The sequence below is a fragment of the Camelus bactrianus genome, chromosome 21, assembly GCF_048773025.1.
Source record: "Camelus bactrianus isolate YW-2024 breed Bactrian camel chromosome 21, ASM4877302v1, whole genome shotgun sequence".
Taxonomy (NCBI): Eukaryota; Metazoa; Chordata; class Mammalia; order Artiodactyla; family Camelidae; genus Camelus; species Camelus bactrianus.
The window spans coordinates 8135750-8161532 of NC_133559.1; the positions used below are offsets into that span (position 1 = coordinate 8135750).

Here is a 25783-nt window from a genome sequence, read left to right on the forward strand (position 1 = left end):
CGTGTCAGAGGCCGAGGCCGAGAAAGATGAGAGTGCAGGGAAGTGGGGAAGAGGGGGCGGCCGCCACCAGGCTCCTCCGCTTCCCTTGGTCCACAGCGGATCCCTCCCGCTTGTCAGGAGGCGGCCAGCGGGTGAGCGGACTGGCGGAAATGCGAGAGAGGAGAAGGGAAAGGCGTGGGGCTAAGCGGGGGAAACTGAGGGGAGGCGGGTCCCGCAACCGAGACGGGGATCGTCTCCCCCTCCGCAAAGCGAACCCAAAATGGCGGCGGGAGCGGCGGCGGCAGAGCGGCGGCGGCGGCAGCTCCTTGGGAGGGAGGGAGCGAAGGGCGCCTCGTGCCCCCCCACCTCCCACTCCTCCCTCCTCGCGTTTTCCACCTCTGTCCTCCCCCCTCACCCGACTCGGGCGGCAAACAGCGCACGCCCGCCCGCACGCGCCAGAGTGTATCTGGGCTCGTCGCTCGCTGCTCCCACCAACCACCGCCTTCGGCCGCCTTGCGCGCCCGCCAGCCAGTACGCACTCGCTCTGGGGCGCCTCCTCGCACGGTCCCCCACTTCCCCTCGGCCCCTGTCAAGCCAGCTCTGGCGCGGGCCCTCACGCGTACCTTCAGCAACGCGAGCCCAAGCCTACTCCTCCTCCTCCTCCTCCACCACCTCTCCTCTCCTCCCCCCTTCCCCGCCCCCACTGCCACCAACCGCCGCCACGGCCGCCGCCGCCTCCTCCTCCTCCTCCTCCGGCCCCCCCCACATACCCTCCACCCCTCGCGCGTGCGCCTCCCACAATCCCCCCCGCGGGACTGTTCCATTCCCGTCCGCTGCAGTAGTGGGGGAGAAAATGACATGCGAAGCGGGCAGGGCTTGCTATTAGGACTGGAGTTACTCCAGTGGCGGATAGACACATATAACTGCTTACCTCCCTGGCCGCGGCTCTGTGGCGCCACGGCTCACTTTCCCCAACCTCGTCCCGGCCGCGGTGAGCAGGTCTGGGGCGGCCTAGCTCCCCTCTGCTAGCGGGAGGTTGGAGACCGCGGCGGCTGCGCGTTGAGCAGCTTCCTGCCATTCGACCGGAGCTTGCTTCTCTGTTGCGGGACGAGCGCCGTGGAGCCGGTCCTTGACTGTGTCTGCGGTTCACCGCGTCAGGAGAGCTCGTCCGCGACTCTCGGTGAGGGAATGGACCGGCACGGGGGTTGTGTCCATGAGGGAAAGGAGCAGGATTCGGAACCTACATGAGGTAGGGAGTGAGGCCAGTAGAACCGGCGACCCTCCTAGGGGGCTTCCTTCCGGGCTCTGTGTTGGAGACCTGAGACCCAAGGAAGAACCGGCGCGGTGGTCGGCTTTGTCTTTCTTATTTTCCTTTTTAAGCTTAGATTTCTCGGATTTCACACCACTCCTTATACGCGATGTTTTTGTGCGCTTTTACGCAATCCCTATGGATGAATGATATATTTTTGACCTCATTAGGCAGCCTGATGTTAGAGGATAAAGAAACCATTTATTTCGAGTTCAGGTCAAGACTCGGTCTCTCATATCATGTGTGCCATTAAGAAAGTTATTTTTCTTGGCTCCTTATCAACAGGAAACGAAAAATTGGACATAAAAATAGTTAACTCCAAATCTACCTTCAGGATTGGTGTGTGATAAAATACATGTAAAGTAAAAGTAGCTCCTAGGCACAAGGAAAGTGCAGAGTGTTACCGTTCACAGTGCTCACGATGTCGATAAAGTTTGTGGGTGTAATTGGTAGTTTGTTTCCTGTTCTTCCAAATCGTTAATAAAACAATGCAAGATTAGGTCCGTTAGATTTCTGTGGCTACTGATAACTTGTTTCTCAAAGTTCTGTATGAACATTTACTTTTTCGTGTTAACTGAATTCAAGAGAACTATGAACTATTAAAAGTCCATAGATAATCCCAAAGCTTTCTATTCTAAATCTTTCGTTTCACCCAAAAGGTAAAGCAGAATAAATTAGGGGAGGGATCCACTTGGGTTTCCCTTTCCTTCATATCTGTGGGCTTTGAGGGACCTGGGAATGGTTTGAAAAATCACTGTGCTAGATTAATCTCAAAGGCCTATTCAGGCTCTAAAGTTCAAGCAGACACTCCTAAATTTCCCCCTTACCATGTTTCAATACATTGATCAGGTTTTGGGTTTGGTTTTTTTTTTTTTTTTTCTTTCTTTTTTTTAGAGGAAAAAGAAAATTTGCCTTAATTACCTTACTATATATTTGTTTTTCCGAGCCGTATCTTAAGTCCTCTTTCGTGGAGCCATTTAGGAGCCTTTGTTTAATTGTCGTGTATACAAGTGTGTTATCCTACCAAGAACGTTTTGTTTTTGTTTTTATTTTTGTTTTTGAAGGCAGGGACTAAGTCTAACATTTCTTTTATTTTTTTTAATTTAAACTTATTTTATTTATTTATTTATTTGTTTAATTGAAGTACACTCAGTTACAATGTGTCAATTTCTGGTGTACAGCACAATGTCCCAATCATGCACCTACATACGTATATTCATCTAACATTTCTTTTATGTTCTTTTGTAGTCTAGTGCAAAGTAAGTCATGGGAATGTTGAAATGAATATAGATAATTAAAATATGAGAAGGGAAAGAGAATTAACATTTGTGGAATACCATGTCAGTGGAACTTGTGTTCCTGTTTAATCCTTCTAATGAAAAACACTGAAATAGGTCATCTTATCCCCATTTTACAGGTGAGAAGCCTGAGGCTCAAAGAGGTCCAGTAACTTTAGATTTTGGTTTTAGATTGTCTCTTAAAAACTTAACTATTTTCACTATACCACATTGCCTTCATAGTAAAATTTCTCATCAGCAACATAATTGCATATGCTACAAAGAAGAATACTTTTAATGCAATTCCACTGCGCTGGTATATAAATAAGGTTACTTATGGTTTCTGCCTTTAGCTTTCAATAACTGAATTGTCAGCTAAATATAGACATGAAAGATAGTATTCTGCTCTTTAGTGTGTGTCCCAGTGCCTACGAGAGACTAAAATACATTAAGTGCTGAATAAAATAACCTTACTGAATGAATGAACCCTGAATTCTTTGAACCAAGGAAAGTATGGAAAACAGAGTAATAGTTCTCCCAAAAGATGTCCATGTCCTAATCCCTGGAACCTGTGAATACATTATATTACATGGCAAGAGAGAATTAAGGTCACTAATCAGCTAACCTTAAAATAGGGAGTTTATCCTGGGTTATCTGATAGGCCCATTGTAATTACAAGAGTTTTTTAAAAATGGAAGAGGGAGACCCAAGAGTCAGTGTCAGAGCAATGCAGTATGACACAGGCTTGACCGCTTGTTGCAGGTTTTGAAGATGAAAGGGCAACCTGTAAAAATTGGAGAAGTCAGGAAAACAGATTCTCTTCTAGAGCCTCCAGAAAAAATACAACCCTACAGACACTTTGATTTTTGGACTTCTAAACCACAGAACTCTAAGGTGATAAATTTGTGTTGTTTTATGACACCAAGTTTGTGGTAATTCATTACAGCAGCAGTAGGAAAATTACACAGAAAGGGGAGCCAAATGATGACTAGCCTCTGAAGTACTCTGGTTGGTGGTTTGGTGCTTTAACTTAAATGAGAGTATGATGTAAGTGAAACTTCGTTAAATACAGTGATAGGTACTCAGCAAAGCTGCCTAGATATCCAGTGTTTCCCTACTGCTCTGCTTCTCCTGGCATCAGTCCTCAAGCTGTAAATACACAGCTAAGTTCTGTGATATTGCTGTATAGCAGCAGTCTTAGCTAAACTGCCCTCAAACTTCCCTGCTAGAATAGAAGTAATTAAACATTTATTTCATGGTGCTTCCTTGCTGGAATGTTGTCTAAATGCAATGCAGATTAGCAGGAAAAGCTCTTCAGTGTACATTTTTAAAATAAAGTTTCAAGTTTTTAAAGATAAAACGTACTGGAACACCATCAGGGTAGACTTTACATTTGACAAGTTATGGTAAATGCTGTGTAAATGTAATAGTCTGTTTTCTGTTAATTGTCTATTTAACAAGGGAGAACTCTGAAATTTTTGTTGGGGTACCACAACTTTAAACTCATGCTTCAGCCTTTTAGCAAAGTAGAAATATGTATGTCAGCCTGCCTGGGTTCAAAGCTTAGCTCTTCTCTTTGGTAGCAGTGTAAACTTGTGTAGAAACTTTGTAGTAGTAATAACTGGTATTTATAAGTCATTTAATCCTTTTAACAATCCTATATTTAGATACTTCCATTTTAGACATGAGGAAATAGACACAAAAGTTTAAGTAACTTGCTTATTAAGTAAAAGATCCCTGTTTCAAATCCTAGCAGTTAGATTCTTGAGTCCATGCTGTTAACTATTCTGCCATACTTGCCACTCTGTATTTTTGTTTATAAATTGGATATAATAATACTAACATCATAGAATTGTTTTGAAGATACAAGTTAATTCACATAAAGCTCTTAGAACAGTGCCTGACCTACAGACAGTGTTTCGTAAATGTTAGCTTATTGCTATTATGGTTGCTTGAGTTTTTTTGAGCCCTGGATTTTTACTGATGTGCTTTAGTAGCTGAAAGAAAGGGAACATCAAAGCAGATACTCCTTATTCCTGCTTTTCCTAGCAAAGCCCTTGTATATCTTTTATATGTTTAGTACTTTAAATTGCTCTTAGCTTGGTAAAAATTATATTACCAGAGGAAGAAAAGATGTCTGGAAAACACTACTCTAGTTCTTATCCTTGTTTTACAGATAGGAAACTTGAGAGAGAGAGAGAGAGAAAAGACATTTTTACTAGCTTAAAACAATGTAGTTTTTTCCTGCAGAGAGTGTTATATGAAAGATACTCATCTGAGAAACCAAAGAGTTTATCAGACATTTCCGAGGGTAGATTTAAAGGATTCATTAGGGGGTTGTTGATTTATTTTTTAAAAATTTACTCTTTACCTGGGTAGGAACATGGTTCAGAATTCAAAAAGTACATTCTCAAAAAGCTAAAAATAGAATTACTATATGACCCAGCAATTCCATTCCTGGGTGTATAGCCCCCCCCCAAAAAAACATTAATTCAAAAAGATGCATGCACCCCAATTTTCATAGCAGCATTATTTACAATTGCCAACACGTGGAAACAACCTAAGTGTCCATCAACAGATGAATGGATAAACAAGTTTTATATATGAGTGTGTGTGTGTGTGTGTGTGTGTGTGTGTGTAATATCTATATATAGTGGAATACTACCCAGCCATAAAAAAAAACAAAATTTCGCCATGCACAGCAACATTGATGGACTTGGAGGGCATTATGCTAAATGAAAGAAGTCAGACAGAGAAGGACAAATATTGTATGATATTACTTATATGTGGAATCTAAAAAATACAACAAACTAGTAAATATAACAAAAAACAAGAAGCCTTGTAGGTATAGATAAAAGCTAGTGGTTACCAGTGGGAGAGGGCGGGGCAATAAAGGGGTAGAGGAGTGAGAGATCCACACTATTGGGTATAAGATAGGCTCAAGGATGTATTGTACAACACAAGGAATATAGCCAATATTTTGTAATAACTGTAAATGGAAAGTAACTTTTAAAATTTGTGTTAAAATTTTTTAAAAAAAAATTTTAACTTAAAAAAGAATTCAAAAAGTACAAGATACCACTCTCCCTCTTTCCCTGCCCCCACAAGAACCCATTTTCTCTCCCTGAAGGCAAACTATTATCAATTTTTGTATATCCTTCAAAATAGTTACCTTTTTACAAACAAATTGGATAGATTTCCCCTTTTTTACACAAATGACAGCTTGCCATATACGTTGTTCTGCACTTCATTTTTGTTTTGTTTTTTACTTAGTATATATTGGAGGTTTTTCCTCATTAATATGGAGAGAGCTTCTGGGATTGTTTTGTTTTTTCAAACAGCTGCGTGGTGTTCCATTGTATGGATATGCTGTTTATCCACTGTGGACAGATATTTAGGTTCTTTCCATTTTTTAAATATTAGAAACAGTGTTGCAGTTGAATAATTCTATATACATAGGGACCTCTGTGTATTTAATCACTATAAAAATGGTTTTCCTTGGGTCTCATAAAAACTGCTTTTTTAATATGGACACCTTACTGAAGTTTGGACAGTTTTATTACATAAACAATATTAATATTGCTAATTGTTGTTAATAACATTAATGAAATAAAAATCAAAAAAGTACCTGCAACATTAACACCATAATAGATAAGATTGTTTTGTGTATATCTTTTTTCTTTAAGTCATTATCTTTATGGGTCCCTACTTCAGAACCGTAATCTAAATGTATAATTGGCTTGAGATCAATATAGGTATGTCACTCAGCCCTAAAATTCTAGGGTGTTAAGCCAGGGTATGTACACTTAACATGCCTTTTGTGAAGCCTTTAGAGACCCACCTCTCAGATGTTTCACCAGTCTAGAGTCGATTTGTTGAGGAATTTTCTAGGTTTGTTGAGAATTATCCAGAATATTCTCTAGCCTAGGAAGCAGTCATAGTCCCTTCCATTCCCTTCTTTCTTTGCTTTCCCCATTAGAAGGTTGTAAATTGCACCATCACTTGCTCCTGTGTCGTTTGGAGACTAAATGTGTATTGTTTCTAGCAAAAACACCTAGTGTTGGAACACTGAGAGCTTGGAGACATGTATACTGTTGAAGTTTGTCATTTTCAGTCCGCTTCAGAGAAACTCCTTTACTTCTGTATCCCTAATGCTGTTCTAGAAATCCAAATTTGGGGAAATAGTTATTATGAGGATTATTTTTAAAAGGCAGCATCACAAATTCTGTTTTTTTCTGACTGAAATTGTGAAAACAGTGACATTGGTCTTCATGAGCTAAATTTTTCCTATAGGACTCAAGATTCAGAATAATCTTTCTTAACCCTGGCATTATTGAAATTTGGGGCTGGGTAGTTCTTTGTTGTGGGAGCTCTCCTGTGCACTGCAGAATGTTTAGCAGAATCCCCGGCCTCTATTCACTAGATAGCCAGTAGCACCACTCCCCTAAGTTGTGACCACCAAAAAAGCTACCAGACATTGCCAGATGTCCCCTGGGGGCAAAATTGCCCCAGCTGAAAAGCTCTGTTTTAGAAAAAGAATTACTGATCATCAAGAAATTAGTCTAATTTCAAAAAAAAAAAAAAAGAAATTAGTCTAATTTCAATAGAGAAAAAGTCATGGCAGACTAATATCCTTTTTTGTCAGAATTTCTAGAATGGTAAATCAAAATAATGCCATTATGTATCATATCTTCATTCAAGTAAGACATTTGACAGTCTCATCATGACTTTTTGGAGAAGTACATACTAAATGTTTAATTGGTTGAATAACTATACCCAAAGACTACATGTTACCTAAGTGGGTTGAAATTCCCTTAACCATTGACATCTGTGCAGTCTTTCTCACTTTTAGCTGCACACTGCAATCAGCGGGGGAATTTTAACATATACCTATGTCTGAGTCTCACTAACAGAGATTGTGATTTAATTGGTCTGAGATACAGTCTGGGCATCAGAAGTTTTAGTTATGTCCAGGTGATTGTAATGTGTAGCCAACATTGAGAACCACTGATCTGGGCTATGCTGGAGAAGTCAAGTAACTATATCCTGTTAAATTGTTACTTGAATGAGATCACTGAGGATATAGTTTTCAGATTTTTAATTTTCACACAATTTTTAAAGGGTAGGTAACTTGTTGGTGATTAATTCAGAAAAACATTCAGCTCTCCATAAGTGGGATCCTGCATTGGATCCTGAAACAGAAAGAGGACATTATCACAAAAGTTGGAGGCATCCAAATAAAGTCTGTGGTTTAGTTAATAGTATTGTAACAAGGTTACTTTCTTAATTTTGATAATTGTACTTGGTTGTGTAAGATGTTAACATTAGGGGAAGCTGGATGAAGGGTGTAAGAAAGCCCTTTGTACTATCTTTGCAGTTCTTTTAGTCTAAATTTTTTTTTTAATAAAAGCTAAGAAACTATTACAAATGGTTACCATTTGCAACACTTATCTGTGTGATTCAAGGTTTGTTATACTGGGCATACAAAATATAAGCTGAATTTCCCTTGATGCTGAAATTGATATGAAACTATAACTCTATCCCATAATTTCTGATTTAGAATTTTATCAAAACAACTTTTAGTTCTCATTGGTTAACTTTATAACAAAATGTTAAAAATTGTGAACCTTCAAAAACTTATTAATAAAGAAGACTAAACTAAAATAAGGTTCAAATTAATAAAAATGAATTTTAATAATTCACTTATTCTTAGCCAAGATTAAAATCAACGAATAGCTACACAAATAGAGTGTTGAAACCACCTTGGAAGAAATATGGTATAGTGATGAGAAATGTTGGCTCTGAAGTCCAATAATTACATTTAGCTCCAAGCTTGTCCATTTTTTTAACAGTACAGTGGTTTCCAAATGTCAGAAAAATTGATTTTGCAGATCCTCCCATAAAGAGGTAAAATCTGCTTCTTCCCACCTTTTGAATCTGGGTTGGCTTATATGGTCTGAAATAGAATGTGACAGACTGTGCTGGTTCTGAGCCAGGTCTGAAGAGATCATTTTTAGCTCCCTTGGGCCTTCACTACTGCTGTGACAAGTCCAAGCCACACTTTGAAGAGGATGAGAGACAATGTAGAGCAGAATCAGTCATCCCAGCTGAGGCCAACCTCAGATCCATGAGGATGCCCTTCAGAGATAGCGAGATATGGCGCAGAGCAAAAGAGCTAGCCAGCCTATACCTATAGACATGTGAGCAATAATGGTTATTGTTTTAAGCCACTGAGTTTTGGGGTGGTTTATTATGTAGCACCAGCTGATAAAATGCTTCAAAGGATGCTGTGATGATAAAATAACATAAAGCATATAATGTACATTCGTACATTGGCATATAGTAGTTAGTGCGTGTTAGCTTCTGCTATTGCTGTTATTTTAATATGGCTAAAAAGCAACATTTTTTACTAGCTGCTTTATTGAGAGTCACATACCATAAAACTCAATATCTTTAAAGTATACAATTCAGTGAGTTTTTAGCATGCTCACAGAGATGTGTAACCATTACCACTATCTAATTTTAGAACATTTTCATCACCCCTAAAAGAACCTATCAGTAATCAGTCTTCATTCTCCCCTCTCTCAGCCTCTGACAGCCACTAATCTAATTTTCTGTCTCAACAGATTTGCCTATTATTGAGATTTCATATAATTAGAATTACATTACATGTGGTCCTTTGTGATAGACTTCTTTCTTTGTGTTTAAAGATTCATCCATGTTGTACCATGTATTAGAACTTCATTTCTTTTTATTACTGATTAATATTCCATTGAATGGCTATACCATTTTTAAAAATTCATTCATCAGTTGATGGACATTAGGATTATTTCTGCATTTTGGCTATTGTAAATAATGCTGCTGTGAGCATTTGTGCACAAATTTTTGTGTGTACATATTTTCATTTCTCTTGGGTATATAACTAGGAGTAGAATTGCTGGGTCATTTGGTAACTCCCATGTTTAAACTTTTGAGGAAATGCTAAACATTTCCAAAGTGAATGCACCATTTTACAATCCCAGCAGCAATGTATGAGGAATTCAGTTTTTCTACATCCTCCCCCAACACTTGTTATTGTCTGTTCTTTTTTATTTTAGCTATCCTTGTGAGTGTGAAGTGGTATCACATTGCATTTTCCTAATGACTAATGGTGTTGAGCATCTTTTCACGTGCTTATTGGCCACTGTATATCTTCTTTGGAGAAACGTCTGTTAAAATTTGTTGCCCATTTTTGAGTTACCTTGTCTTTTTATTAAGTTGTAAAGAGTTCTTTATGTATTATGGATACAAATCCTTTATCAGATATATAATTTGCAAATATTTTCTCCCATTCTATGGGTTAACTTTTACTTCCTTGGTAGTATCCTTTGAAGCAGAAGTTTTTAATTTTGATGAAGTCCCAGTATCTATTTTTATGTTTGTCAATTGAGCTTTTGGCGTCATTAAGAAACCATTGCCTAATCCAAGGTCTCAGAGATTTACTCCTGTGTTTTCTTCTAAGAGTTTTATAGTTTTAGTACTATCATTTAGGTCTGTGATCTATTTTGAGTTAATTTTTATATTTGATGTGAGGTAGGGGTCCAGTTCATTCTTATACATGTGGATATCTTCTTGTCCCAGCACCATTTGTTGAAAAGACTCTTCTTTCCCCCATTGAACTATCTTGGCACCCACGTTAAAAATCAGCTGACTGTGATGTAAGAGTTTATTACTGAATTCTCAACTTGGTTCCATTGATCTGTAGATATATGAATCAGACATATTTGATCTATAGGCATATGCTAATACCACATTGTCTTGATTACTATAGCTTTGTAGTCAGTTTTGAAATCAGGAATATAAGCCCTCCAACTTTGTTCTTTTTTTTAAGGTTATATGGGCTATTCTGAGTCCATCACATTTTCATATGAATTTTGAAATCAACTTCAAAATTTCCTTAAAAAATAAGAGTTGTAGCTGGTCACAAATGGGAAAGGACAGTATTGGAGGAGGCAGGGAGTTGAGATAGTTGAAATAGGAGAAGACTGAGAAGAACTGATGTTAAGAAAATGGAGCTGGTCAGAGATGGTGGTGTTGGGTGCCAGGTGATGGTAGGTATCAGGTGATATTGAGTACCAAGTGGAGATCAATGCTGGGTGGTGGTGGCCACTGGGTGGTTGTGTTGGTATTTACCAAGACCACCCCTTTGGTTCCCTAGGAGCACTCAGAAGTCAGCACATTATACTTATGGCTATGATTTATTACAGCAGAAGTATACAGAGCAAAATCAGCAAAGAGAAAAGACACATTGGGCAAAATCTGGAGGAAACCAGGTGTAAGCTTCCAAGAGTCCTTTCCCAGTAGAATCACACAGGACACAGTTAATTCCTTCCACAAAAAGTTGTGACAACACATAAAATGTTGCCACCCAGGGATGCTTAATAGAGTCTCAGTGCCTGGGGTTTTTATTGGGGCTGGTTATGTAGTCATTATCTGTCTAACATGTGCTAAAATTTCAGACTCCCAAAAGGAAAGTAGATGTTTAATGTAAACCATGTTGTTTATATAAGTAGCTTAGGCACAGTGGCCCACTCTTACCAATTCTGGGAATGATGGGAACTCTCCTGAAATCCAAGTTCCCAGACACTGGTTAAGGGGCAACCTTGCAACCAGGCCTTTCTAAGGATAGCAGTCTTAGGCCTGCTCTTTTAGCTGTTTTCTGCACAGTTGGATTAGGCAGCAGCTGGTGGTGGTGGGCGTTGAATGGTGTTAGACAGCAGTGGAGGCAATGTAAGACAGATAAAGAACAGGGGACAGAGGGGACCTCACCTCTGCCTGGGGCCTAGCGGAGCTTCATCTTCAGGCCTGGGCACATGCTCACAGCCACTGCCTTACTCCACAGCAGCAGCCCTCCACTAGCATCCAGGAGAATATTGTCAATAGTATTTTGCAACAGAGAAGTTCCAAGGGTTCCAAGGCCAAATAAATTTGGATTAAAATGAAGTCTTTTTACTATAGTTTTTCCCAAAGCCTTTAAATAAGCTAATATGTACATATTGTAATTATTCAAGAAATATATAGCTATATAGCATTCTCAAATTTCTTTGGCCAGAGAGCATTGGTGCATTTTATGACTAGTTAATATTCTCGAAGTCATTTTGGAACTGCTGCTCTAGACTTAGAAACACAGCAAAGGAGCCCTGGAATCCCACATGTAAATGGGAGGCAGGCCAGTAGAGACCATGCTGGTCTTGTTCACCACTGTATACTCTGTGTCACGTGGGCATGTGGGAAGCACATCACACACTTCTTGAATGACTGAATTAAGGAATGTGTTGGCATCTTTATTAAAAAGTAAACTTGAAAACTAAAAGGAGATGGAATTCAAAGGAGTTTGTGTCATCTCTTAACAGTACTGTAAGTTCTGTTGGTTTAGGGACTGTAACATCTTTGTTCACCATCTTATTCACAGGCCCTGGCACACAATAGGTGCTCAGTAACTGTTGAATAAATGAGCGCAACTCTTTTGTTGTAGCTGTTACTGTTAAATGAACTACTGCAACACTGTTGTCGCTGCTGCTTTAAAGGTTTTGAATACAAGAAAGGTGAAAATTATTAGCCAAAAATGAAGTAATTACCTGGAGATCTGATTTGGTTATGCTATCACTACTGAATACTGAGAGTTGCATTTAAGTACTTTAAATGTTTTTTAGCTCCCACTTGATTAGGGTTTTTTTTTAATTAAACAGTTCCACCATGTAAATGAATAAATATAACATACATTGTTTAAAAATAATAAAACAAATATTCATATACCCATTATCAAGCATTTGAAATAGATCATTACCAATTTCTTTGTGTGCCCTGCTGCAGTCTTATCCCTTTACCTCTTCCCTAAGGGTGAGCATTATTCTAAATGCTGCTCTTGCCTTTCTTTTTCAGTTTTACTACATACATGTATATGCCCCAAATAATGAAATTAGTACTTATGTGTTTGAGTTTTATATAAATTATATCATGCTGTACATTATAGTTTTCACTCAGTTAGTTTTTGAGTTTCATCTGTCATACATGTAACTGCAGTTTATTCTTTTTCCTTCTGGATGGTGTTCCATTGTATGACCATATCTCTGTTTATCCACTCTTCTCCTAATGGACATTTGGGCTTTTCACAGTTTCTGATAATTCATACTTTACTACTGTGAATATTGTGACACATATTTCCCAGTGTACATGTATAAGTGTTTTTCTAGAATAAATACCAAGGAGCAGAATACCTGGGTCATAGACATGTACATTTTCAACTTTAATGTCATAATTTAATGCTAATGTCATATTTATTTTCCAAGATACTTGTATTTATAGTTCCACTGACAGTGTATGAAGGTTCCCAGTGCTTCATAGCCTCTTGAACATTTGCTATTGTCTTTTTCATTTTTCCCAGTGTGATGGTTGTCAGTGGTATCTCAGTGTGGTGGTTTTAGTTTACATTTCCCTTATTTGTAATAAGGATGAAAATCTTTTCATGGGTTTACCAGCCATTTGTATTTCCTTTTTTGTGAAATGTCTGTTTGTGTCTTCTGCTCATTTTTTAAAAAATCAATTTATAGGCATTCTTTATTTTTCCTAGATACTGATCCATTATGCAAATATCTTTTCCCAGCTGTGGCTCACCTTTTCATTTTTTTTTTTTTAAGAGTGCAGGGATAATGCTGAAAGGAATGACAAAGCTTATCTCCAGGGTTCATAAGGTAAGTCCTAAACAACTTGAATGCTTTGTGCAAACTCTGTGGATTTCTTTTTTGGATTCATTGTACCCAGAATAAAATGCTCTGGAGAACTTCAGCTGACTAGTGCTTTAATTTACAAGTTTACGCTCAAAAGAACAGTCACAATTCCATTCCTCTGCCCATACACTTCACTTCCAAGTGCCCTAACAGGTCACATAACAGGTCTTAGTAGATTAGTTGTGCTTGAGGATTTACCCTGTCTCAGGAGAATTAACATTTTAAAAAATATATAAATAAGCTTAATTGCAATTATCTTTATTAACTTTTATTATTCTCTAGTTGGGTTAATGATTATCATCCCTTAATGAAATACTTAAAAGGAAAATAAGTTGCTAATATCTGATAGTTGATTAAAATAACAAAATCATAAGTAAGAAAGACCATTCTGTCACTTTCCTTTATTTTCTCATTTGTTTAGCAAATAGTTTTTTGGTGCTTTCCGTGTGGCAGGAACTCAGGATTCTAAGATAACTCATTTCATGAATAGTGATTACTATTTGTTGGGCATTCATTATGTTCCAGGCACTGTGCTGAGTGCTTTATTTCTCTTAATCTTCATGACCAACCCTTGAAGTAGACAGTATCTTCATTTCACAGATGCAGAAATTGAGGATTAGAAAAGCTAAGTAACTAACCTAAGGTAGCACGCTGTGATGTTGTCGAGCCTAGACTAGATGCCAGGTCTGTTTGACTGCAGAGTTTGTGGCCTTAACCACTGTGCTGTGTTGCATTTTATGGTCCATGTTCTTAGGACCTCAAAGTCCAGTAGTGGAATCATGAATAAATGATTGTCATAGTATGATGCTGTTACAGCACCCAGGAGAAGCACCTGTCCTGGATTAGTAGGGTCCAGAGGGAATCCTCCCAGAGTTAAGTCCTGAAGGATAAGAAATGAGCCAGAAGGACTTTTATTCACATCGATCTGATCATTTAATTACAGATTAGATTTCCTAGAAAAGGAGCCCTTCCTCCTATAGGATTCATCTTTTTTCCAGGGATTCACGATAAACCTACGTACATAAAATAACCCATCATTATAACATAAAATGAAAAGTAAAGATCAACAAAGGGATGGATTCTGGCCCCAACTAATTACAGTAAAAGGCAACAATTTCCTCTTCCTTAGTAGCAGACAAGAAAGAACTGAGTCCAAACTGCAGGGAAATGTCAGTGAGAAGAATTTTGTGCTGTTTGTAGATTGGTTTGTAGTAACTTTGATTGGCTCATGAATGCTGTTCTTTCAGGAACTGCATGATTTTCATTCTGTAACCGTGCAGAGGCAGTTGTACATATGGTTGTTTTCCCTAGAAACAAGAGACTAGCTGATGCAATATATAACACTAAGAAGTAAGGAATCCATTTTGCTAGCTTCTGATCTGCTGCAAAAAACATTTAACTAGAAAGTCATAGGTTTCTTGTAGAAATAGCACCACCTTGTGGCCCTTGAATATCTTTAATTTTCCACTTGACTGCTACTTTTTTTAGAGACGATGCTTTCTCTGGCAGTAGAATTGAGAAACTTGTATCAGTAGTAGGATGTATTGTTCAGATTGCTATGCTGAGTAACACGCCTTAAATTCTCATTGGCTTAACTCAGCAGGTGATACTGTTTGTGTTGTGTATATATATTTTATTTTGTTCTTGTTGCTATATTTTCAGAATGGTTTACAGGCAAATGTGGGAGGAGGTAGACACAAGAAGGTTTATCATCTTGGGTTGCCATCTTAGCATGTAGATTCTAAGATTGCCGCATCAGGGGGAAGAAAGAGAATATATATCCACTTTTAACTGGTTCTAACTAGAATTGACCCACATTATTTCCGTTTGTAGTTCATTAGCCAGAACGAATCATGTGACTCCAATCTCTGTAAAGAGGCTGGGAAATAAAGAATATTTGGATATTTGATAAGCATTGCCATCTCTGCATTCTCAGAGTTGGAGCAACTGTATTACTTTACCTGATTACTTTGTATTAAGTATGCAGATTCTGGTTCAGAAGTTTTTATGTGCAGCTCACTGAATTGCATGTAGTACAGTTCACTCTCACTTAGCTCGATGCCTTACATACTCCCCCATCACGTGTCTCTTAAGAAAGATGTTTTATTTCAGGGCACAAGTATGAAGTATTTGTGGTGTGTTAGGTACTCAGAGAAGGAGATTTATAAAACTTGATCCCTTCTCCTCCAAGTGTGTGTGGCCTAGGATGGGATTCAAACTTGTGTATAAGATAACATGATATAATTAAAAGGATAGATTTTGGAATCTGACAACTTAGATTTGAATTCTGGTTTCATTGCGTACCAACTCTGACCTTAGGCAAAATTATTTAACTTCCCTGAACCTTGGTATCCCCCATCCTAAAACAGGCATAATATTCTACCTGTCTTCTAGGATTCTTGGCTCAAAAATAATGCATATATAATGCTATATTGCCTAGCATCTTATGGGTACTCAATTAACAAAGGCCATAAATGTAATTCAAGGCAGAGTAAAAATGGCATGCAATACAAAGAAAATGCTATCGACAGAGAAAGAAAGATAATTACTTTTGCCTGGAGATGTCTGGCAAATCTTCACAGAGGATATGACACTTGAGATGAGCCTTAAAAGATGGGTAAGATTGAAATAGGGAGAGAGGGAAGTTGGTGTAGAATGAGAAGTATAAAGACATGAAAGTGAATAACGTGTCAGCATGGTGGTTTGGCTGAAATATAGAGTTTATAAAGGAATGGGACTAGAAAGATAGGTTGGACTCATAGCAGCAGCCTTGATTATCATGCTAAGAACTTTGAGACCTTTTTTTGACATTAGAAGGGAACCATCCAAGCTTTCTTATTAGCTGAAGGCTAAACCTATTTGGGAGGACAAATCTTTTGGACTGAAAGATAAAGTTAAAGATTTAGAGGTAAAGATACCAGTTAAAAAGTTGTTATGGAGTTTAAGATCTTGTTAAATGGGTATAAGTGTTATGAGAGGTAGTACAAAAATGATACATATTTTCTGTACTCATGAAGCTGCTTGGTGAAACTGAATATAAAAGTAGGCAGCTTTTATATTACCTGTTGACTTGGCAAGCAATTCCCTTATTACAGCTGTGTCTCACACCCCTGTTCTCCTAATTCTGCTGGCTTCATACTCTAACCTTTCTCTTGCAGCTGGCATCTTTCGCTTCCACACAGCTCTGTTATCCTTAAACTCTGGGGGTTCTCCGGTTAGCATTTTCTCAGATTTGTCTCCTGAAATTTCATCCTCTCCCCCAACCCTTCCCCAGTTCAGAAGTTTCCATATGCAGTTCACTGACTTGCCTATAGAGCAATTTATTTTCACTTAGCTGGATGCTTTACACATTCCCTCATTACGTATCCTTAATGAAAGATTCTCTATTCCAGAGAACGGCCAGCAAGAATATTGCTGTGGGGAGTGTAATTATACCTATCAAATAGGAACACTGCACTAATCCCCTAATAACTGAGGTGACAAGGATTACCTGACAGCTGGGAACTGTATAGTACTGGCCACCATTTATCACTGGGCAAGAGCATTAAGTGAAGTTTCCTGAGTTAGGTTGTTAATGGCTGAGCTATACTCCTGAACAGTCTCTCTAACAGAATTGTTTCCGTATGGGACAGAGCACAGACATAGCAATGCAGGCTGGAACAGATTTAGAGTATGAATAATATGAGTGGACTTAGAGAATTATAAATAATAACAAAGATTCATTTTATATAAAACTAAAATGCATGTTAGTGATTTTTCTGTTACAGATACGGCTTAAAATCTCAGTGTTGTAGTAAGCATAAAAAACCTAATAATTTCAAAACACTGAAATGGTTTCTTTTATATAGTTGGACCCTGGACGTGTTTTGCACATGGGGACCCAGGCACCCCAAAGCCTTGCTGCTCACCTAGATAACCAGGTTCCAGCTGAGAGTCCCAGAGCTATTTCCCGTACCAGTGAAAATGATCCGGTGAGTTGCTAATGTGTATATGGATTGGATTTTTTTCTGGGCTTATCATTTGTGTTGCCTGTGACATTTTACATGTCAGGAAAACTGAAACCCAAAGAAGCTAAGCAGATTTACATGTATCAGACAGAGTACCTCAGATAGCATTCTTGAACCCAGGTCTTCCCCGTCCCTAGTACTGTGGTAATATAACTCAAGAAGGTCAGTCCACTTCTGTTCTGATTTAATCCCTACTATTGAACTCACTCCATGCCAAGGGTTTTATTTGGCATAGAGTAGGTACATAGTAAATACTTAAGTAAGTCAATTCCTTAGAAATTAAATTTAGTAGTTGTTATTGATCTTACTGTATGGTGAGTTGGCAGACTTTTTCTTCAGGGACGAGATAGTAAATATTTTAGGCATATAAGCCAAAGTGGTCTTTGTCACAACTACTTAGCTCTGCCATAAACCAATGGGTGTGGCAGTGTTCCAGTAAAATGTTATTTACAGAAATGGGTAGCCAGCCATAGACAATGAACCATAGTATGGAGAATCCTAAAGAAATCAGTCTGCTTCAGGTTCCATAGGGCTAGAGGTTGATTTTTTTCCCCAGTATTACTGTTGCCTCTCATAAATGAAATGAGTTATGTGATCTGTGCTTAAATGTGAAGGGAACCCATAGCTTTTTTCTCCCTTTTTGTCCCTACCCCTACCCTCTGAGTTGCTCCATCTTAATATATGCTGTCTGTGTGGAAGGGGGAAAAATAACTCGTTACCCAAACACCATCTCAGCAGGGTGTGTTTTATTTATGTCTTTAGCCTTCACCTACTTTCACAAGCACAAAATGAAATAGAATAAGTGAATGAAGTCATTGAAGTGCCTTTTTGCTTTCCCTGTAATTGTAGTCCCTTTATCTGCCAGTTCCTCTGGGGTTTCTATGGAAACAGCGGCATGCAGATGATCTTGTCACATGACTGGAGCATCCCTATACACAGCACAGAAGAATCCAGATGGCAAGAATTGCCTCTGCTACCTCCACATCTAGGGTTTACGTTGCTGAGCAACTGGCTTCATCATTTAGGCCAACATCAGCTTTATATATGCACTGTGGAATTTTGGGACAATGAGCATTTTTTTTGTCTAAGATAAGAAATGAAAGATGTCTTTCCCAGCTCTGAGAGAGAAGTGTTTCTTCAGTATGGTCTAGATGGCCCTTTCTACTTTTTCAAAATCTTTGTCACTCTATCCATTATACCTGTTTGCATTTTTATCTCATAGGCCAAGCATGGGGAGCAGCATGAGGGTCAGCACTACAGCATACCCCTCCAGGATCTGAAGACTGTATTTCCCCATGGCTTGCCTTCTCGCTTTGTAATGCAGGTGCTCAAAACAGGGGAGGGAATTGGAGGGAGCTCATAATACAAGCTGTTGATAGCAGAGGGGTGGGATTAAATTAGTAGAAAACTATGAAAGATTTAACTTGAATCTTTAAAAAAAAAAACCATAAATTCAGCTATTGATTATCTCTTGTGAATAGTGCTGTTACTATAATTATTTTAAGTAAATGCTTATCTGCAGGTAACCACTTTAAATCCTTTTTGGAGCCAGGCAAAATCTTAAGTAAATAAACAATATCCCACTCTTTTCCTTGTGTTCCCCAACTGATATCTAGAAACTTCAGCCTTCAAATAATTGATAAAAATGAATTTAATACTTCCCTTAGTAAAATATCATGAAAACAGTTTGTATGTATAGAAAAGCAAAAACATAATATATTCCTGAGTCAAACAGAAATATTTGGATTAGATGCATCATTCATTGTTCTTTTCCAGTCTCATGGATTTTCAGAAAATGTAGTTCTGTGGTCATAACTTCAACTCAAAGAGTGTAATCTTGGGTTTGCTTTATAGCCGTTGAAAGATTTCATAATTAACTACAAGCATAGTTTATGGTATAATTGGTTCTTTTGATTAATTCCTGCTCAATTATTTTCAGCCTCAGAAATTATTCCTTATTGAAATATGAAACTAGACTGTGCAGGTGATTTTTAGCTTAGGAGCCAGAGGATGTCATTTCTTCAGTGTGCTTTATTTCAAGAAGTTAGATGAGACACCTGTAAGGGAGCTAACACTAGACCATAGACAGCCTTGTCATCAAAAATTTCGTAAAATTTGGAAATAGGACACAACCAGAAGAAATAGTCTGTAATGGTACTCTAAACTGTTTTTTTTTTTTTCTTTCTTTCTTTTTCAGTGGTGGGGGAGGGTAATTAGGCTTATTTACTTATTTATTTTTTATGGAGGTACTGGGGATTGAACCCAGGACGTTGTGCATGCTAAGCATGCACTCTACCACTGAGCTGTACCCTCCCCCTTGGTACTCTAAACTGTTCTAAGACAGTACAATCTCTAGCTTCCTGGTTTTGAGGGCCTAAATTTATTTCAAGTTGTTTTCTGAATGGCCTAACCACCAGTGCTTTGGAGGGAATTACTCATACATTCTTTCCATAATTTCCTATGTGAAGACCAACCCCCTCACCATTGTTGGTGCATTTTAGTACTGTCATATTGTCTCATATGGCATTTCTGTTTTAATATCTATCATGTTTTTGAAGGTTTCACTTTCCATTAAGTTTGGATTTACCTGTCAAAATCCTTCTGCAATCCAATTGTTTAGATTTCTTTAAAAAATACCAAGTGTTTTAATCCTTATCTAATATACTTGTGAATAGTATTTGTTAGATATTTATTCTTATCAGTTGACATTATGAATACTTTATTTGCAAATCACTTTCACATGTATCAGTGCTTCCCAAAATTTTCCACCAAAGGATTCCTGGTGGTAAAAAGCAAATGAATTTTATGTGTCAGTTCTCTGGTGTGTCTTGTATGCTGGTGGTGTCAGGTATGGCCTCATAGCTGTGGGACAGCTGGTCACCTGCTCCTGAGTTACTGTGTCTATAGTTCTAGAGAAAAGTCTAGATGGTTACAGTAATAAGAATTAACTAAATAAATTTTAAAGAATTAACACTTAATATGATGCTTACCATGTGTCAGGTACTTTGTTAAACATTTTACACGCTTTTAACATTTATATCAACCCTAAGTGGTAAACATAGTTATGTTATGAGGTGTCTGGATTATTTGTAGATTTCAGTTAACTGATGTAATATCTGTGCTTCATTTACAGAAATAATCAAAAGCTGACTATTTACTTGGTGTAATTTTAGCTAAATTATATGGCTAGATTTTCAAGTTCAATACTGACCCAACCTCACCTAACTGAATAAATGAAAAATAGGCAATTTGATGTTGTGGTTTTTTTGATGATGTGGTTCTTATATTAGGCTCACTGTATATACCAGGAGCTGGCTAGAAGTTCCACACCCCACCCTCTCCTTTCTCCTTCCCTGTTTTTTTAGGTGAAGACATTCAATGAAGCTTGCCTGATGGTAAGGAAACCAGCCCTAGAGCTTCTGCATTACCTGAAAAACACCAATTTTGCTCATCCAGCTGTACGATACGTTCTCTGTATCCTTTCCTGCTTGCCTGGGCCAGCTGAGTTAATGCTTTCCTCCCTCAAACGTGGGAAAAGAAGAAATGCTTTATTTGTTAACAGTCAAAGTGTTCCTTTTGGTAATGTTTTCTTTAACAAGTGCTTTAGATGGGGAGCAGGGAACAGGAAAAACCCTCAGTCTTTGCCATGTTACTCATTTCTGTGCAAAACAGGACTGGCTGATACTGCATATTCCTGATGGTAAGAACTTCCTAACCCCACTATGTCGGGGTTAGTCTGTTACTGTCGTAGTGTTGTGGCTTCAGTTTTCTGACAGGGTTCTGATGACTAAGGGAAAGGTCTTTGCTCCAGATGCAGATTGGTCTGAGCTAGTTCTGGAATCTTTTGATAATAAGAATGAAGTTTTAGCCCAGCAGTCCTCACTTTGATAGGTGCTGCCCGAGAGCATAAACTCCCACCGTAAAGGTCACCACAGACTTTATTGCCATCAGCCAACAATTTTGAGTACCCACAGAGCCTCTGATGTGGCTGCTTACCGGCATTCTAGGTTGTCAGCATGGATCTTAAAAACTTAAGCTCTCATACTTCAAATATATCGCTCCTTGTTTTGTTCAGTGTTATGTGCATCCACGTTTCCAAACTATCTTTAAAAACTGCCAGGAAGCTGAGGTGACCTTTAATCCATTTCGTACACCTTGGGTATTGGTTGTAATGATAATATTTAATCTAAGATGGGGGGAGGATATAGCTCAAGTAATAGAGCACATGCTTGACATGCATGAGGTCCCAGTTTCAATCCCGAGTACCTCCTCCAAATAGAAATAAATGAACAAACCCAATTACCACCCCTCATAAATATATATATATATAAATATATATATAAATATAAATTGTGTGTGTGTGTGTGTGTGTGTGTGTGTGTATATGTAAAACTAAGATGGACCAGACGAAAAAGTAAACCTCTGAAGGAAGAAGGGTTTCAGAAATATATATGGGAAAGTAAAGTCATCTCCCATAACTTAAAGGCATAGAGTATTTTGAATTGAACACAGTTCTTGCCTAGTTTGTTTTCTTTTGCCTTTTTTTAGCTCATCTTTGGGTGAAAAACTGTCGCAATCTTCTGCAGTCCACCTACAACAAACAGCGCTTTGATCAACCTGTAGAGGCTTCAGTCTGGCTGAAGAATTTCAAAACTACAAATGAGCGTTTCTTGAGCCAGGTGACTAGATTCCCAGAAGTTTGGTGCAAGATAATCTTTAAGATTTTATCTCCTTTGTGTCCAGAGTACCAGTAGACTATGGAGAACGAATAATGTAGTTGGGATAACTATACCATTTTTTTTCATATATTTTATTAACAGTAAGTTCATACCCTAAAACTCATTTATCCATATGAAATAAAAAGGCAACAGTAAGCTGTTCCCATCTTGTGAGTAGCATAGTGAAGTCCAGATTGATTCACTGACTTTTCCAAGGTTACAGCGTAAAATCCTTTAAAGCACATTTTCAGCTACATAGTTTGCTCCAGATTAGGTCCTTTTCAGAACCAGAAATGTATTCTTAAAATTATCTTCTACTCTAGTGGTTCTTGGATACAATCTCTAAGCCAGGGGTTTTCAACTCTGGATTTAAATGAGCATCACCTACAAGCTTCTTAAAAATGCAGATGACAAGGCTGCTTCATCCTGGACTTTTTAGTCAGAATTCCTTTTTTTTTTGAACTTCAGGCAGAAATGGGCTCGAAGGGATTCACTTTCCTGCTGAGGTCTCGTACAAGGCTTGAAAAATAGATTAAAACTGACTGCTAACAACCTTAGCATCCTACCTTCTTAGCTAGAAATGGTTTCATCCTTAGGCTAAGTATCCTTTTTTGGTTTTTGTTTTTAGATAAAAGTTCAAGAGAAGTATGTCTGGAATAAGCGAGAAAGCACTGAGAAAGGCAGTCCTCTGGGAGAAGTAGTTGAACAGGTATTAAAATAAGACACCGAACGTGTACTACATTGTAACAGAGACAGCCTCCTGAGGTCTGCAAGCCACTGTCTCTTTCCCTACAGGGCATAATGCGAGTGAGGAATGCCACAGATGCAGTTGGGATTGTGCTCAAAGAGCTGAAGAGGCAAAGTTCTTTGGGTATTTTTCACCTCCTGGTGGCAGTGGATGGAGTCAATGCTCTCTGGGGAAAGACCACACTGAAAAGAGAGGATAAAAGTCCGGTGGGAAAACTGAGTTTCTCTGTTGTGGTTTCTCTGATTTCTGGTACCATCATATATGTAGGCTGGGACATATGTCTTCTTGCCTTGGAATATTTGAAGTAAGATATATAGTGAATGTAGTGTCGGAAGAAGAAGGTGATGCCACGTTCCATTGTCCACTGAATACCAAGGGATGGTATTTAGAAAAGAGCATGACAGGCAAAAGCTATGTTTTCTTTCTTCTAAGCAGAGAAGATCAGAAGCACCAAGGAAGGGCGTGGCTTGGGAGCAGTGGGTGTTTCCCCCTTGGTGATGGGTTTTAATCTCAGGAGCACTGCAGCTGGAGGGCTGGAGGCCACACAGCTTAGCCCAGAGGTGGTACCGTCAGCTACTATGGTTGTGTAGTAGTTGAGGACTTTTTTTAGTTGTCAATTCAGTTGTCTCAGGGGAGCATCCAGGCAAAGCAAGTAATGTTCTGTTCTCTTCCTCTGCCCCTCCTTCTCTTGCTTTCTCTCTCACATGTTGACCAACGTGCAGATTGCCCCGGAAGAACTAGCACTTATTTACAACCTGAGGAAGATGATGAAAAATGATTGGGTGAGTACATATGATGAGTAGCACATTTCAGAAAGAAGTGTATTTTCATTTTAAAGATATGGGACTGATTCACTGCTAATACCAATTTCTAATTTTCTAGATAGAAAGTTCTCATATCTTACTTAATTCCCATAACTGTACCAAGTTTTAAATCTATATATTTGGTTTCTTATATTTCCACTTGACTGGAGTACACTTATTCAAAACCATTTTATTTAACTATTGGCATAATCTTACTTTACTGCAATTGTTCAAGGTGTTTTTCTATCTTCTTAACAGCTTTGGAAAGGATTTTGATAAATTTAAGATCCTGTAGCAATTTACTGTCAGAGCCAAATCTAGAATTAATAACCATGTTAGTTGCCATTTAACTGTGCTAAACCACACTGCTGTACCACTGAAGACAAAAAAAAAAAATCTGCAGATGATTAAAATGCATTTTTCTGTCTTTTTCTAATCTGGCTTTTCTTCCTTTTTTTCAGCATGGAGGAGCCATCGTGTTGACATTGAGCCAGACTGGGTCTCTTTTTAAGCCCCGAAAAGCTTACCTGCCCCAGGAGTTGCTGGGAAAGGTCAAATCATTGGAAAATGTTTACCCTTAGATAGTTGTTCCATCTAAAGATATATATACATATTATTATTTTTTGGACACAGTTTCATTTTACTGTATTTGCTTTCTTCTCTTTTTTTTCCTAAGTTATTTGACAGTAACTTGAAATATGATGCCTCTTTATTTCTAAATAATGTATATTTCCTAAAATCAAAGCTATTCTAATAAATAACCATAGCACAATGATCAAAATCAGAAAATTAACATTGATATAATACTGTTAACCTAATCTGTAGAATTTATTCTGATTTTGCCAGTTATCCCAATATCCTTTACAAGAAAAGAAAGTTCTGGATAATGCATTGCATTCAATTGTCATGTCTCTTTAGCCTCCTTTAATCTGGGACAGTTCCTCAGTCTTTGTGTTTTATAACCTTAATATTTATATCTCTATTTTTAAAGAGTACATGCTGGTTATCTTATGGGATATTTATGGGGTTGTCGGATAGTTTTTCCTGATTACATGTGATGTTAGAAGTTATACTGTATCTTCTCAGTCTGTAATATCAGGAAGCACATGAAACTTATTTCTCTTATTACTGGCAACATAAACTCTGAACACTTTAACTAAGTTATCTAGGTTCTGTCCACCTAGCTTCTCCTGAGTAGCTACTCTTTTCCTTTTGTAGTGTCTTGTGGAGCTCTACTTTGTGACTAGGTGAATATCCTTTTACGCCTCAAACTTCCCCTCACTAGTCTTAGTTTCCATTGGTGATTCTTCCCTAAATCAGTTACCATGATAATTGCAAAATGGATGTTTTCTAGCTCCATCATTTCTTCTAAATGTATTAATTGGCCTTCTCTTATATGTAAGAACTTTCCTTTCTCCCTTATGTATTTATTTACTTGTTTGTTTCAGCGTGGACATGTGAATTCTTATTTAATGGTTTCTAAACCTTTACTATCATTATTTATTTTGGTGTTTAAATTATTCCAGATTTGGCCAGTAGGAGCCCTGCTGGCTTCTCTGTCCTTTTAACATATCTCCCATCATTCCTCTCCCCCACCATCCCCTTCCTCCCCTGTCCCCATCATTTTTAGCACTTCTTTACTTTTGGCACAAGACTATGTTCCAGACTCATCTTGTACTTTCCATACCCCAGCCCTATAATCAGCCATTTCTTCAAGGAGCTTTGGTCTGTTTTGGAGGAAAATGTTATTTAGAAACCAAGACCAGAATGCTAGATACACTTATTGCTACTGGGGTGTGGGTGTCACTTCTAGGCCCTCCAGCAGAGTTAGTAAGTAGATATATGTACTATTCATAATATGCACACACACACATATATGTATATTATATGCGTATGTGTATACATATCCACATCCACACACATCTGTATCTGTTTCTCTATATTGAAAAAAATGAGTTCGATACTTCCAATTCAGGCTAGCGTCACAACATTCGTTATATCCGCCCCCCTTTCCATATTTGTAACCCTCATCTCCAACAATAAGAAATCTGCTCTCATTATTCACACTATATTTACTATTAGCTTAATCTTAGATTACAGTAAAAGTAGTTTCAGAATTGCTAACCCTTGACTCTAAAAAAGAAGCTGTGAACTAGAACTCAAAAAAAATTTTTTC

General features: G+C 38.2%; 3 protein-coding genes and 1 pseudogene across 10 annotated transcripts in view; 2 read left to right on the plus strand and 2 right to left on the minus strand.

Moving 5' to 3' along the window:
- The window catches only part of ASH1L (ASH1 like histone lysine methyltransferase), a 152440-nt gene extending 151766 nt beyond the window's left edge, over positions 1-674 (minus strand). For 2 of the 4 annotated variants that reach the window (XM_074349531.1, XM_010953931.3), the window contains exon 1: positions 1-139. The gene's annotated coding sequence lies outside the window, so the exon portion shown is untranslated. Of the gene's footprint in view, positions 140-602 lie in introns of those variants that run through there. The other 2 variants (XM_010953932.3, XM_045515930.2) reach the window with 2 other exon arrangements.
- Positions 27-1112, plus strand: LOC105068238 (uncharacterized; annotated as a pseudogene).
- The window catches only part of DAP3 (death associated protein 3), a 27233-nt gene continuing 2473 nt past the window's right edge, over positions 1024-25783 (plus strand). Inside the window, exons 1-11 of one of the 2 annotated variants that reach the window (XM_010953924.3) lie at positions 1024-1159; positions 13242-13295; positions 17180-17302; positions 18561-18662; positions 20704-20812; positions 20946-21038; positions 21887-22017; positions 22685-22765; positions 22852-23010; positions 23527-23586; positions 24069-24158. In XM_010953924.3, the coding sequence (XP_010952226.1) occupies positions 13254-13295; positions 17180-17302; positions 18561-18662; positions 20704-20812; positions 20946-21038; positions 21887-22017; positions 22685-22765; positions 22852-23010; positions 23527-23586; positions 24069-24158 (990 nt within the window). In that variant the 5' untranslated portion in view covers positions 1024-1159; positions 13242-13253. Of the gene's footprint in view, positions 1229-13241; positions 13296-17179; positions 17303-18560; positions 18663-20703; positions 20813-20945; positions 21039-21886; positions 22018-22684; positions 22766-22851; positions 23011-23526; positions 23587-24068; positions 24159-25783 lie in introns of both variants that reach the window. The other variant, XM_010953923.3, reaches the window with a different exon arrangement.
- YY1AP1 (YY1 associated protein 1) overlaps positions 22477-25783 on the minus strand; it is a 21268-nt gene continuing 17961 nt past the window's right edge. For all 4 annotated transcript variants that reach the window (XM_045515937.2, XM_045515936.2, XM_010953927.3 and 1 more), the window contains one exon: positions 22477-23559. In XM_045515937.2, the coding sequence (XP_045371893.2) occupies positions 23549-23559 (11 nt within the window). In that variant the 3' untranslated portion in view covers positions 22477-23548. The remainder of the gene's footprint in view (positions 23560-25783) is intronic.